The following is a 13,265-nucleotide window of genomic DNA, read 5'->3' on the forward strand; positions in this document are numbered from 1 at the left end:
CTCTGCTCCAGCGGGGGCAGCGGAGCTGGAACCTGCAAAGAGCCTCGGTGGCAGACGGGCGGCGACCCGGGACCGCGCTGATGCCTCCTCCATGGCGCCCACAGCGGCCTCTCCAGGACAGCAGCTGACCCCTATTCTCACTCGGTTTCTGGCCTGGCCAGCTCGGTTCTCCTTCAATAGTTGGTAAACTGCCTTTGCACCATGAGAGAGACAGTAAACTGGATTGAGGAGGGAGGAATGGAGGAAAAAGGGGAAGGAAGGGACTTGAAGGATTAATGAGCTGATTTCTATAAAGGCTTTGACGTCTTGGAATGAAAAGCGGCCTGTAAGAGCAGAAGCCCAGTCCTCTGCTCAGGCCGTGTTGCCAGCTGGCCATTCATCACCCAAAATTCCCCAACAACTCCATGGCTATTGCTTAATCACCTCAAATAAATCCCTATTAATCTTGCAAAGTCAAAACACAAATATATGACAAAAGTCTTTATTTTATGTGCCCCAATTTCAGGGTTGAAATTTTAAAAACTGAATTGGTTATCCAATGGCTCCAACAAACTTAAAAAAAAAAACCCTTCTTTGGGAGTAAAAGGACAAATAAATGACACCCTCGCTGATGTTTTTGTGCTCACTGGACTGAATGAACTCAGGCTACTGATCAAATAAACTGTAGAGGGGAAAGGGGTTGGTTCTAAAATTTAAACCAACATTTTTTATTTTTTTTTGCAATAACATTAATGTTTCATAGCTTATACTCAAAAGATACAGAAAGTCCTTAGTAGGCACAAAGAACATTTGTTCCTCTTTCATGTGTAAATTGTGAGGCCATAAAGGAGCCTCTTCAGCAGGGGAATCTGGAATACTGCGCATTGCAACGCCTCCCATGGGAAAGGCAGGTGAGACTGAGGATGGGCTGGCCTGAGAAGGGCCCACTAGGACCCAGAGCTCCTGCGAGCAAGGAGCTGTTCTGCAGACAAATGCCTCCCGCAGCAACACTCTCCGAGGACCTCAGGAGCAGGGCAGGCATGCGGCAGATTGCTGCTGCATCACTCAGACCCAGTTCCATACTTATTCGGAAACCTCAAGGTTATTGTGTCAATGATGTGAATAATACAGAAAAACTGATCCATGGCTTTGGAATGCATTGTGCTCTGGCAATGTGTTTTCCTCCCAAGCTTTATTTTAGGCTCTAAACACATCCTGATTAATATGGTAAAAGTGTATTGGGTAGTAAGAGGAAGCCTGGTGTTAGGCACCATCTACAGACCACCCACGAAGTGTAAAGTTCACACTTGGATAATAAAGTGTTGACTGTACTGGAAACATAAAAAGTGGCTTTCCTGGACTCTCAGCAAGGAAGGTGGAAACCCAGTGAATCGCAGTGATTCATGCCTTTGTTTTCTAGGGCTGGAAAATCATGGAGAAAAATCAGAGAAGGTGGGTGGGGGTGACAATGATGAAAAGCCTGATTAGAAAATTGCAATGGGAACCACAGGGAAGGTTAAAAGAGGCCAGGAGGACTTCTCCAGCTGAAGAGGAGGCACATGATAGCTTTGTCATCCATCCTCAGGCATTGCACAACATGAAGGTCCATTCCGATGGCTGGCTGCTGCTCTGTCCCCTCCTTCCTATCCAAACAGAAGGAAGGGGCTCCTTAAGCTAGTGGATGATGAGTTTCTACAAAACCTATGAAGGGTAGCAAGGTAAGGGGACAGAAACTCCTTCCTTATAGAACTTTAAGAACAGGGGATTTAGTATTGTCGTGGGCCAGTCCAGGCTGGAAGCAGGGCTTTCAATAGCATGGTTTCTGGAGAGCCCAGACTTCCTGATAACCTAGAAATAATAGCTGGCCTACAGATTGGTAAACACATAAGAGCACAAATGTGATCACAGTTCTCTGTTCTGAAAAAAGCATCTGGGGAAAGTTGTCTAAAAGCCACACAGAAGGCAAATGATACCAGGGGCTCATGGAAGTGGTTTATGGTCCATCAACCCTTACTCTTTAAATAAAAGGGAAGAACAAAAATTAGACTAAAAATGAGAGGGTAACCATCATTTTATTGGCATTTCAGACACTAAAGAATTTCCCCATCAATATCCCTGTCCAAAGCTATAGGGGCTTAGAAAAAACATGCAGACTCACGTCCACACGCTGAGAAATCCTTCACTGGCTCCCTTTCGCCTAAAGGTTTCCTTCAGGATTTTTCACTATGTGGCCCAAGTATTTCTTCAGCTTCATTTTCTGCCACATGTACGTTATACTTACACCAAAAGAGCTCTTTCGAGTCCTGCACGCTCACCATGCCACTTCATACACACTGCCATGTCTTTGCCTGTGACACTACCTGAGCCTGCAGTGACCCTCCCTGCCCTGGCCACTTAGCAAAATCCTCCTCATCTCTTGAAGGTGCAATGCTGGGCCTCCTCCGCCCCTCCTCTGGGCTACTTCTGTACTTGCTACATCCATCACACTTACCATATTGGGGGCAAGTTATTTATTTACACATCTTTTTCATCTCCTGGACGTGAGCTCCTTGAAGCCAGGACTAGTTCTTTTGTGTCTGTATCTCTACCTCCCCAACACAAAGGGGAGTGTGCAGTCTGTGCTCGGCAATGCCCTGTTGATTCACACGGAGTTACAGGCCTCATACTGCCCGTTACTTGCCCAACGAAAGTGAACAAAAGCATATTTTTTTAAATAAAACAAAAAAAGAGGCTGCTATGTGAGACAACCAATATACTGATTCTCAATCAAACACAACACACGTGGCGCGGGATGAGGCAGCCCGCGGTCCTCCACCAGGGTCCTCTGCTGGGACCCACAGAGGACGCCCCGCGGTCCTTGCAACAACTGTCCGAGCAGCGTCAGAGCCCGAGACATGGGTTTGAAGGGTCGCAGAGAGGATTCCCCACGCAGGAGAGGAGAAATTCTTTCCGTCCATCTTTCACACAGAAAACGTACTAACTGCTGGGGTAAACTAACGCTGCAAGCTGGCAAGCATGAGGAGGACAGCGGCCCACCTCCCGGCCCACCTCCCGCGCCGCCCTACCACGCCCTTAGATGGCAATGCCCTGTCTTCCTATTCGCACCCCGGCTACCCGTGGCTGCTCGGGTCCTACACCAGCCTCCGCTCTGAGCTGCCACGGCGCCTTAGAGGTTGGGCCACACGATTTCCTCAATCACTGCCTTCCATTGTTACACCATCTAATACAGGGTTGGGCACATAGCACGTATTAATAAAAATAAGCCGATTGGTGGACAGATAAAGCCATATTACATGCCCCCCAGCCACAGAGCAGTTTAAGAAAAATTGTCAAGAAAATATTTTTCTTTCTTTACCACAACCCAAAGTTCTAAAAAGATAAATACTCCAATAAGTTTAGAAAACTCATGCCAATGACGTTTAAAACTCCCACAACTAGAAACAGCAATTCTCCAATGTATTCCTAACCCCTGATAACTCCTTGCTCATGAGGGGTTTGAACATACCTCTTGGCCAGCCAAAGTTTGGCTATGGTGCAAACAGCAACATCAGCCAGCTCCTGCTGAAAGTATGCATTCATTCTGTACTTGGAGTCTGAGAAGGCTTGTAACAAATGAAAAACCTAAAACCAAAAGACAGAAAAAGCAATATCTGCTGTGAAAATATATTTTTTCTAAATGTAAGTTCCTCCCTTTTAGGTTTCCTCTAAATATTCCCCTCAAAGAAAACAGACACCTGCAGAAGGTGGCTCTGGTTTTTTTGCAGAGAGCATGTTGATTTTGGAGGCTGCTGCGTGGCAAGGAACCTACGTACCTGTGCTCTGGGTTCCATACACAATTCCAAATAAAAGTGACTACTCTGTGACCAGACAAGCATTTGATACAAGAGCTTATTAGTTGCAAACAACTTATAAATTGATTTAGGAAAGAAATGCAAACATCTTTCTCTATGTTAGCAGTCTCATATAAAACGTGTACCTTTTAAAGTCTAAGTCTGAGTCTAAATTGGTTTACATGTCTGGGTTTATCAGACAGGCTTGGCTAAAGAAACAGGCCACAGTGACGCTTGCCTCTGCAAATACTTGACAGTTATATTTGAAAACTAATTAGACTTTTTGGCAGATCTTTGCTGAGATGTCAGAAGTGGAGGCAGCAACACACACACACCCCACTTTCTTATTCTTACATGACATTATGTATTAGAATTAAGCAGAGAAAGACAGATCCTGTTCTATCTCTAGCTGCCTATATTTAGAACGAAGACCACAGCTCCCGCAGACATATGACACAGGCCACATGCAAGCGTGCGTGCCCACCTACGTGTGTCTTGGATTCACACTCAGATATGACATCAACAAGGCCTCTCTGAGGAGTACAAACCTGTAGCAGAGAAAGAAAGTGGGCGTAGAAGAGATCCTCTGGCCTCAGTGAGTGCCAAGGAGAAAGATGCATGTCAGAGAAATCCTTTAGTTGCCCTCATCTGAATCAAGGAGAGGAGGCGGGTGGAGCAAAGCAAGTGCAGATAAACACATCAAGAACTTTGATTTGATAATCAGTTTGTTTTCTTTCCCTACTGTATCCTTCACTAGAGCTGCAGATGATTCTTCCTAAGCAGCAAGATTCAACTTTTTCTTCTTTCCCTCCCGTCAGTGAGGGCCACATGAGAGTTCCATATGGAAGGGAGTAGAGAAAAAGCGAGATGCCAAGACAAAAGAGACAGAGAGTCATCAGACCCTAAATAGGTAGGAGCTGGCAGATTTTCTGGGGTCAGACATCTGCAATTACCAACAACAAACATAGGATGTCCCAAAACAACAGATACACACTGTGAATAATCACAAAGGCAGTATTTACTAAAACACATTTCATTTTCAAAATTGAGCTATCAGCTGTTATAGTGTGTATACATTTTTGGGGGACACCCTGTTTAGAGAAAAAATAAATTGTGATAAATTTATTGTATGTGCCTTGGCCCTTGTGGCTCAGTTGGTTGGGTGTTGTTCCATGCGCCAGGAGGTTGCTGGTTTGATTCCCAGTCAGCGCACACGCCTGGGTTGTGGGCTCAATCCCAGTAGGGGGCGTGCAGGAGGCAGACGATCGATGTTTCCCTCTCAGCCTCTCCTTTCCTCTCTCTCTAAAAATCAACTTAAAAAGATCTTTAAAAAAGTTTACTGTATGTATCCACTTTTTTTTCTTCTAAACAGAAGTAACTGTACAGGAGAATGCACACATGTCTAGATGGAAACTGCAAATGCCTTCTCTAATAATGGATCTGTTATTTCAGAAGCAACAGATCGAATATCACTACTTCACCACACCCCCACGGGGACCCAAACCGCCCGTCCTGAAGTCTGGAGAAATGGGTCTGGCTGGGGCTTCTGTTCTTATGCGGTGGCTGCCAGAGTGAAAAAAACACCTCCCTCTGCCTGAATCCCCACTAGCCTGAAAGAGTTGGCAACGTCACTGGGCTACGCTTTACTTTTCTCCACAGCTGCATAGAACCAACCACCAGGGCTTTTCATGGTGTCACAGGATCGTAATTAATCAGCAGACACCAGCAAAATACATGACTGTGGAATTTACTTGTAAAGAAAGCTGTGAGATTTTCAAATGCCTCTCATTTAGAAGCAATCGCTTCAAAAATAACTCCTGATGGATGTTTAAACTTAGTCCTATATTTGCTCACCTTACTTGGCAAAAACAAGGCTGTTTTTGAAACGCTTGGCAGCTCTGGTTTATGAAAATCAGACTGCTGGTCCATCAGTTCTGTCAGCTGGGGCACACACCACACGACTGTGATCCCGGTTACTCACCAGGAACAGAGGGCTAGGAGTGCGGCCGAGCCCAGGCCTGGGAGAATCTGGAAACGGCCTAGCACACAGGACTGCCCTGCACCAAACACGGAGAACCCCAAGCTGCCAGAACCGAGGATGGTGACTAACTGAACGCACACGAGGGCTGCGAGCAGTTGAGGGTCCTTTTCCGTGTCCCAAATTTGTGATAGGATTCAAACATTCAGGCCACAAATATTTATTAAACAACTATTACCAGGGACTGTCCTAGGAGTTACAGCAGAGAACAGAGTCCCTGCTGCCCTGCAGCTTACATGCTGGTCCCGGGTGAACAGAAAATCAATAGCTTCCCTGACTCTGCCTGGCCAGGAGAGACAACCTGCCCAGCAGCATCGCCACACTCCTCCGGTGCTTCCTGACCAGAGGCGGCTTTGCACAAAGTGATACTCATATTTGGCCTTCAAAAAGTCTTGCCAGAATTGGAAGAACAATATACAGATAGAGAAATCTAAATTACAAAGAGAGTTCGAAAGGGTGTTAAAATATTGGTGTTCCCAACAAAAAGAGTAAACCTTAATGCAAACTATGGACTTGCGTTAATAATAATGTATCAATATCGGTATATTAACTGTAACAAATGGACTGCTCTAATGTACTATATTAATAATAGGACAAAGCTGGGGTGACGGGGCCGGGAGGACCTGCTCAGTTTTTCTGTAAAGCTAAAATTCTTCTAAAAAGAGCTATTCATTAAAAGAAAATATTGGGACTGCTCAGGGGACAGCAAGTAGCTGTGTGTGACGGGAGCACAGCCAGGGTGTGCGCAGGATGGTAGGAGACAGCTGGAGAGATGGTTGCGTCAGACAGAGAAGGATCCTAAACGCAACATCAAGGGATGTGTATTCCGTCCTGCAGACGCCAGAGACCTCCTCAGAGGGAGCTGTGATTTGGAAGACGGGCCAGGGCAGTGCAGAGCCTGGACTGGGGGCAGCATGCCCGAGACTACTGCAGGAGCCGGACAAGAGGCCTGAGGATCGAGACCAGAGGCTGAGAACCGGGACCCTACGGACAAAAAGTAGCTGCAGATGTTTTATTTGGCCTACCCAGTATTTTTAAACCGTTATTTATGAATTGGGAGATTTTACATCAGTCATCCTGATCTCCAGCTTCTTTTGAAAAATCAAAAGATCTGGCGTCTTGGGGCAGCAGTCACCTGGCCCCCGGCATGAGAAACGCACGCCCGGGTTCACCACCGTCCCACCACTGCCTGCCACTCACGGCCGCGGGTGGAGTGTCAACGTCACTTACCGTTGCTCTCGTGCTCCCGCCCCCCAAAACTTACGGAGAATCAAGAGGAAAATGAGATATTTACTGAACCTAAATCTCTGTTAAATGTTTGAAAACAGCCCTGGCCAGTTTGGCTCAGGGGTTAGAGTGCTGGCCTGTGGACTGAAGGGTCCCGGGCTCGATTCCAGCCAAGGGCACAGGCCTTGGCTGCAGGCTCGAGGCACGTGCAGGAGGCAACCAATTGATGTGTCTCTCTCATATCCGTGGTTTTTTCTCTCTCTCTCTCCCTTACACTCTCTCTGAGGGAAACAGAGAATGGACCAAGAGGGCCGTATGTTCATACGCATCCCCCTTTGTTCACTTACTTGCCGGAAACAGACAGGACTGAATTTGTGACACCCCAACCCCACCCGTCTAAATGATAGCAACAGTGGCGTGAAGAGGAAAGGGTACATTTGGGAGATATTTTGGAGACTGGAGATGCAGGACTTGGCAACTGCTTCAGACATGGGATTGAGGGTCAGGAGGAAGACTGCACTCAGGCAGCTGGTACTGGAGGGCGGTCCTTCAGGACAGGGATCACAAGAGAAGACGGAGCCGTTTTGGGACTGAGGGAGGGGATTTAATGAGTTTGGTAAGGAGTGTCCAGTGATGACTGCTCTAGGTAGGGTAATACACTGCACAAACCAGGGATTCTTTTGAGAGTGAAGAGAAGCTCTATTAACAATCACACCGGGACAGATCAGGACAGCTGGTGCCCTCTAGCTATGGTAGGCCCTTTAGAAAAGCTCAGAGTGGATTTAGAGGTGTCTTCAGCAAAAGAAATGGGAGAAACCTTTGTGGACTTAAGATAGTTGTGATCCAGTCAGAAAGAGACCAAGGGCACACAGGAAGCAACCACAGAGAAACCGATGGCATCACCCAGGACTATCAGGCTTGGCACTGCTGAGAGATGAGGTGGTCATCCCTGCCCTGAGAACGGGGTGGTCAGGAAGCAGATGACAGGCAGCTAGATTTCTAGATGTCTTGCCCCTGAGATGTGTGCCTTAATGAAACCCTGGGAGGATCTAAGAAAAGTCTGGAGAACCTGGAAGCAGTTACCCTCTGCCCATCCCCATTCCCACTCTAAACACAGAGAGACCCAGGGGAGTTTCCAACCATCTGTGTAAAGCATGGGGTCCATTTTGGCAGCTTTGAATCTTAAAAGTGACTCCACAGACCAAATGTATTGCTCTCTGAGTAAATGCCACAGGCCTAAAAAGAGTCATGAGACAGATCCTGAAAAAACTTGCCCTGCATCAGTAAAATATGTCTGGTTTATGCTGCTGGACGAAAATAGTGACTTGTGTTAGACAAGATCAAGATGATAGATGGCTGTTTGGGAATGCAGTGCTGAGATGGGTTTTCCTCTTCACCAAGCATGGCTTCCAGGCAGCTTTCCCCCTTATAAAATCAACAGCTGAACTCCAGAACCAGCAGGCTCCAGCAGTAACAGGAGCGGGTTAGGCAGGTCACAAAAGAGGACAACCCCAGTGAGAAAAAGGACGTTCATTCCAGAGGTCAGGTGTAAATGGGTGAAAGTATCCTGATAATTAACAATCCCAAATTGTGAAGGTCAACAAATCTATCCACTTTTGCAACTATGTATCTTTCCTTTTTTTCAGGGAGGGAAGAAGAGAGGGAGAGAGGGAGAGAGGGAGGAGGGAGGGAGAGAGGGAGGGAGGGAGGGAGGGAGAGAGGGAGGGAGAGAGAAAGAGAGGGAGGGAGAGAGGGAGGGAGAGAGAAAGAGAGGGAGGGAGAGAGGGAGGGAGAGAAGGAGAGAGGGAGGAAGAGAGAAAGAGAGGGAGGGAGAGAGGGAGGGAGAGAAGGAGAGAGGGAGGGAGAGAGAAAGAGAGGGAGGGAGAGAGGGAGGGAGAGAAGGAGAGAGGGAGGGAGAGAGAAAGAGAGGGAGGAGGGAGAGAGGGGGCGAGGGAGAGAAGGAGAGAGAGAGGGAGAGAGGGAGGGAGGGAGGGATGGAGAGAGAGGGAGGGAGGGAGGGAGGAGGGAGAGAGGAACATCAATGTGAGTGAGACACGTCGATTGGTTGCCTCTCGCACACACCCTGAGCGGGGCCAGGGATCAAACCTGCAACCAAGATATGTGCCCTTGCCCAGGAATTGAACCTGAGACCCTTTGGTTTGCAGGCTGATGCTCTAACCACTTAGCAAAACTGGCCAGGGCTGCAACTGTATTTTCTTAAAAACAAATTCTATTCTTCTTTTGTGGCATGCAGACTGGGGGTGAACACTTCTGTCCCTATCGCATTGAGCCCAGCATAAAATTTCTGCATCTGCCATTTGCCTAGCTTTCTCCCTGCGTTGCTCCAACCCCCACAGCTAAGTCAGAGCAACATTTTTCCGAGCTCAGTGTTTACACAGGATTTTATTTCGGCTGGTAAAACATCTGTATTTTTTCAGGGACTTAAATAAATGATCTATGCCGGGAATGTACAGTATAAGGTGATGTCAGGCCCCCTTTTTTTCTCGACTCACTGGGCAGAACAGGCAAACATTGTTTCAGCCTGTCGCTGGGAATGTGAATATTTATCCTGTCGACTTAATTCATACAAACAGAACTAAAGGCAGGCAGGCAGAAGTATTTTATGGCTTTAAGTCAGACTGAAGTGGGGGTAGGGAAGAGGGGGATGGCTGAGGTAGGAATCTAAACTTTGTAATTCACAGAAACATGCTTAATCATATAACTGTTAGGAAATGGAAATGGATACAGCAAAAATCATTTAAAAGGCAGATTGTGTGTGTGTGTGTGTGTGTGTGTGTGTGTGTGTGTGTGTGTGTGTGTGTGTGAGAGAGAGAGAGAGAGAGAGAGAAAGCAGGAGAGAGAGGTTCTCTAACTTATTTGTCATTTCTAATTATTAAAACGTAGCCTAGGATTTAACTGTTTTCTGCTTCAGGCACATCAATCTTATTTCCAACAGGACCACAGGCTTCTATCTCAGAAGCACCGCTCTTTTCTCTGACTTCCCCAGTGCAGGGCATGGTGCTTGCTGGATATATGTACCTGCCTAGGTCATCTGTACAGAGAGCTCAACATAATTTTTTTTACTGACAGCCCCAGTGTTACCAGCCTTGGAGGGTCAGGGTGGACTGGGGGCATGACCCTAGGAGCCTTAAGCTACTCAGCCTGGTCATCCCTACAAGAAAGGGCTTAAACGGCCTGTGCCACCCACAGTTACCCACCAATCTGACCCCATGCTAGAGGGCGGGCCAGGAAGCAGTTCAGTACACCCCAAACCTCAACCTGTTTATCAGATGAGGACACATACTTAGAGTTTGTAAGTTTCCAAAAGGTGATACTTGGCTGTGCCGGGAAAAGGTCACTAACTACAAAGTGTAATGACTTCCTAGCTGACTCTGGTATGGGGAAAATAATCACAGGAAATGGGCCATGAATATCTTTAAGACACAAAATGTACAAAACCACAACGTCTGTAGGGGCCCGGTGATTAACTTTGGTTCTCAAGTGCATTCCCTCCTTTCTACTAACACACCCACTATTCTAGTTCAGGAACCCAGAGACCTTACACCTAGGTGATGAAAACAACTTAGCTGACTGGTCTTTGCCTCCAAACCTTATTTTACACGTGGTCGTGGAGAAATCTTCTTAAAGCCAAGCCCTGATCGTATTGTTCCACATTCAAAGTCCTCCAATGATTTCCAGCCTCCTATAGAATCTGCTGGGCACCGAGGGCTCAGCCCACCTTCCTAGTATTACCCCCCACCTCCCCACTCCACGGACCTGTTCTGTGACCGCACGAGGCGGACAACTTCCCATCAGGACGACTTGCAAATGCTTTCCGCGCGGGACGGTGCTGCCATTCCTCCCTCGTCCTTGCCAACTCTCCCCTGACATCCACCCCTGCTGCGAGGCTACTTCCTCCACAAGACCTTCCTCAGCTTTCCTCACTGCCCCCCCCACCCGAAGACTTACTTTCTTCCTACTCAGCTCATTTCATTTGATATATATTTTTTAACTTTTTTATCCTGTCATCATGGTTATCAATCTACAATTTCCCTTTCCTGGAGTAGAGCTCTTTAAAGGAAAGCACTTCATAGCCCCTGGGCCCCAAGGATGCCGCAGCTTTGTCTGTCAGACAGAGGGGCTCAATAAAGAGAATCTTTATTGGTTTGTAATTCTACCATGCCCCCTTGCCAGGGGTACAGAAGCAGAACCCATACTCACAGCAGCAGCTAGGGTACTAAACCTCTCTAAACCCTCCCCACACAAAGGGGTTGGGAAATACATAGTTTTAAAAAGAGTGAATATAAGTTTGGCCTGGACCACCTATGGCCCAGTGCTCCAAATTGTACAATGCAATTAGGAGTAGGCACCCAGAAGAGGCATCGAGGGCCCTGAGCTGCTGGGCAAGGCGAGGGTTAGAAAGTGATGTCAAAGGTAGTCAATCTTAACCCAACATACAAAGATCTGCATGTAAAGAATTAACAATTTACAAAACTAATATAGTATCTGTTCTAACAAACAAGTTCCTAACTTTAGAACACAGATACATTTCTGAAAAGCTATATATAAAAAATTTTAAATTACAAACTATTTATTTATAGAATAAATTCCAGTTTAAATTTTTAAGGGGAAGCTTCATTATACTTGGTAATTCATCTTTTCTATATATCTGGAGCTTTACCTATTGAGTTTACTTAAAGATGATACTGAGATCAATAAGAAATTCTTTAATGTAGCAAAACTTATTAATGAAAAATAATAGAGATCATTTGTTTGGTCGAGATAGTTAACTTTAAAGCATTATAGAAGGAGAGAAGTTGGTGGTGGTATGAATGAAACAAAATGAGTCATGAATCAATACTTGTTGCAGCTGAGTGATGGACACATGGGACTCATTACATTATTCTGTCTACATTATTGTACATTTAAAATTTTCTATAATAAAAGTTCTTAAAAAAGATTTAGAGAAGGAGAGAAAAAGGGAAAGAGCAAAGAAAGCAGCTATAGGACATTGAGATGAAATCAACATTAAAAAGTTCAGGATCTAGTATAGGAAGTCGCATAAATAACTGTAATTCAAGGAAGAAAACAGTAAGTGCTATAAAGAGAGATAAAAAATAGAGAGGCCAGAAATAAACTTGGTAAAAATACAGATGATAAAAGTGGTATTTAAACAGTAGTAAAAAGATTGATTTAGTCAATAAATGGTATTAGGACAACCAACTAGTTCTTTGGGAAATAATGTGGCTAGATCCCTACCCAAAGTCTTGCACTGAAATAAATTCCAGATGGAGAAAATAATCAGATATAAAACAAGAGACTGTAAAAATGCTAGAAGAAAACAGAAAAACGTTTTATAATCTTCAGGTATAAACAGGCTTTCTATAAGTCTGTCAACATAAAAACTGAAAACTTTAGTAAAAACTACTTGGAATATTCAAAAATAGAGGCAAAAAGGATAAAATATTTGCTAACTCCCCTAAGGAACAAAGCTCTTGCAAATTAATAACAAAAATGAAAGTGAATGAATGAAACATGGCAGGGAGTTACAAACTTTCTGTTCATAGCACCCTTAGCACCTCAATAATCTTTTCATGGTGCCCCTAGGTGAAAAGGAATACCTAATAGTTCCATTTATTAAGTCCTAGATCCAAACAACCTAATAAGTATTTATGCCCTAACAACTTAGGAACTGTTTGAAAAAAATAATACATATAAGTTGAAAGAAAAAATATTTTGATCTCATTCCTTAATAACCACAAATACATTCTAACGGGATGTGTGTGCCTGTTGGATACTCGTAACTTCCAGCCTTGGGATCGTTGGACTTCACCACCCTCATTCCTGTTCTATAATGATTTTCTCATGGTACTTGCTTTTTATCGCAGCAACTCTCAAATACTCAACTTTGCAAAGATATATAGCATCTTTGAAAGGAATGCAGTGCAAGCTAATGTTGATCATCAGTGTAAATTACTTCAAGCTAGAAGTTCTCATAATATCTCACAGATGGTAAACGTCATTGTGTTTCTCTCCCAAATTTAAAATATCCCACAGAGTTTTGGCACACACTTTGGGAACTGCAAATATTTAGCAAAGAATATAAACAAGCAATTCACAGATGAAATACAAATAGCCAATAAACATATGAAGACATGTTTAATTTCATTAATGTTTAAGGAAGGGCAATT

General features: G+C 45.1%; 1 protein-coding gene across 3 annotated transcripts in view; it reads right to left on the bottom strand.

The window, feature by feature from the left end:
• The window catches only part of THADA (THADA armadillo repeat containing), a 266,071-nt gene that overhangs the window by 78,581 nt on the left and 174,225 nt on the right, over positions 1-13,265 (bottom strand). For all 3 annotated transcript variants that reach the window (XM_087823521.1, XM_087823522.1, XM_016204113.2), the window contains exon 30: positions 3,485-3,600. In XM_087823521.1, coding sequence (XP_087679647.1) covers positions 3,485-3,600 — 116 coding nt within the window. The remainder of the gene's footprint in view (positions 1-3,484; positions 3,601-13,265) is intronic.

This window comes from Miniopterus natalensis, chromosome 13, assembly GCF_054644295.1.
Source record: "Miniopterus natalensis isolate mMinNat1 chromosome 13, mMinNat1.hap1, whole genome shotgun sequence".
Lineage (NCBI taxonomy): Eukaryota > Metazoa > Chordata > Mammalia > Chiroptera > Miniopteridae > Miniopterus > Miniopterus natalensis.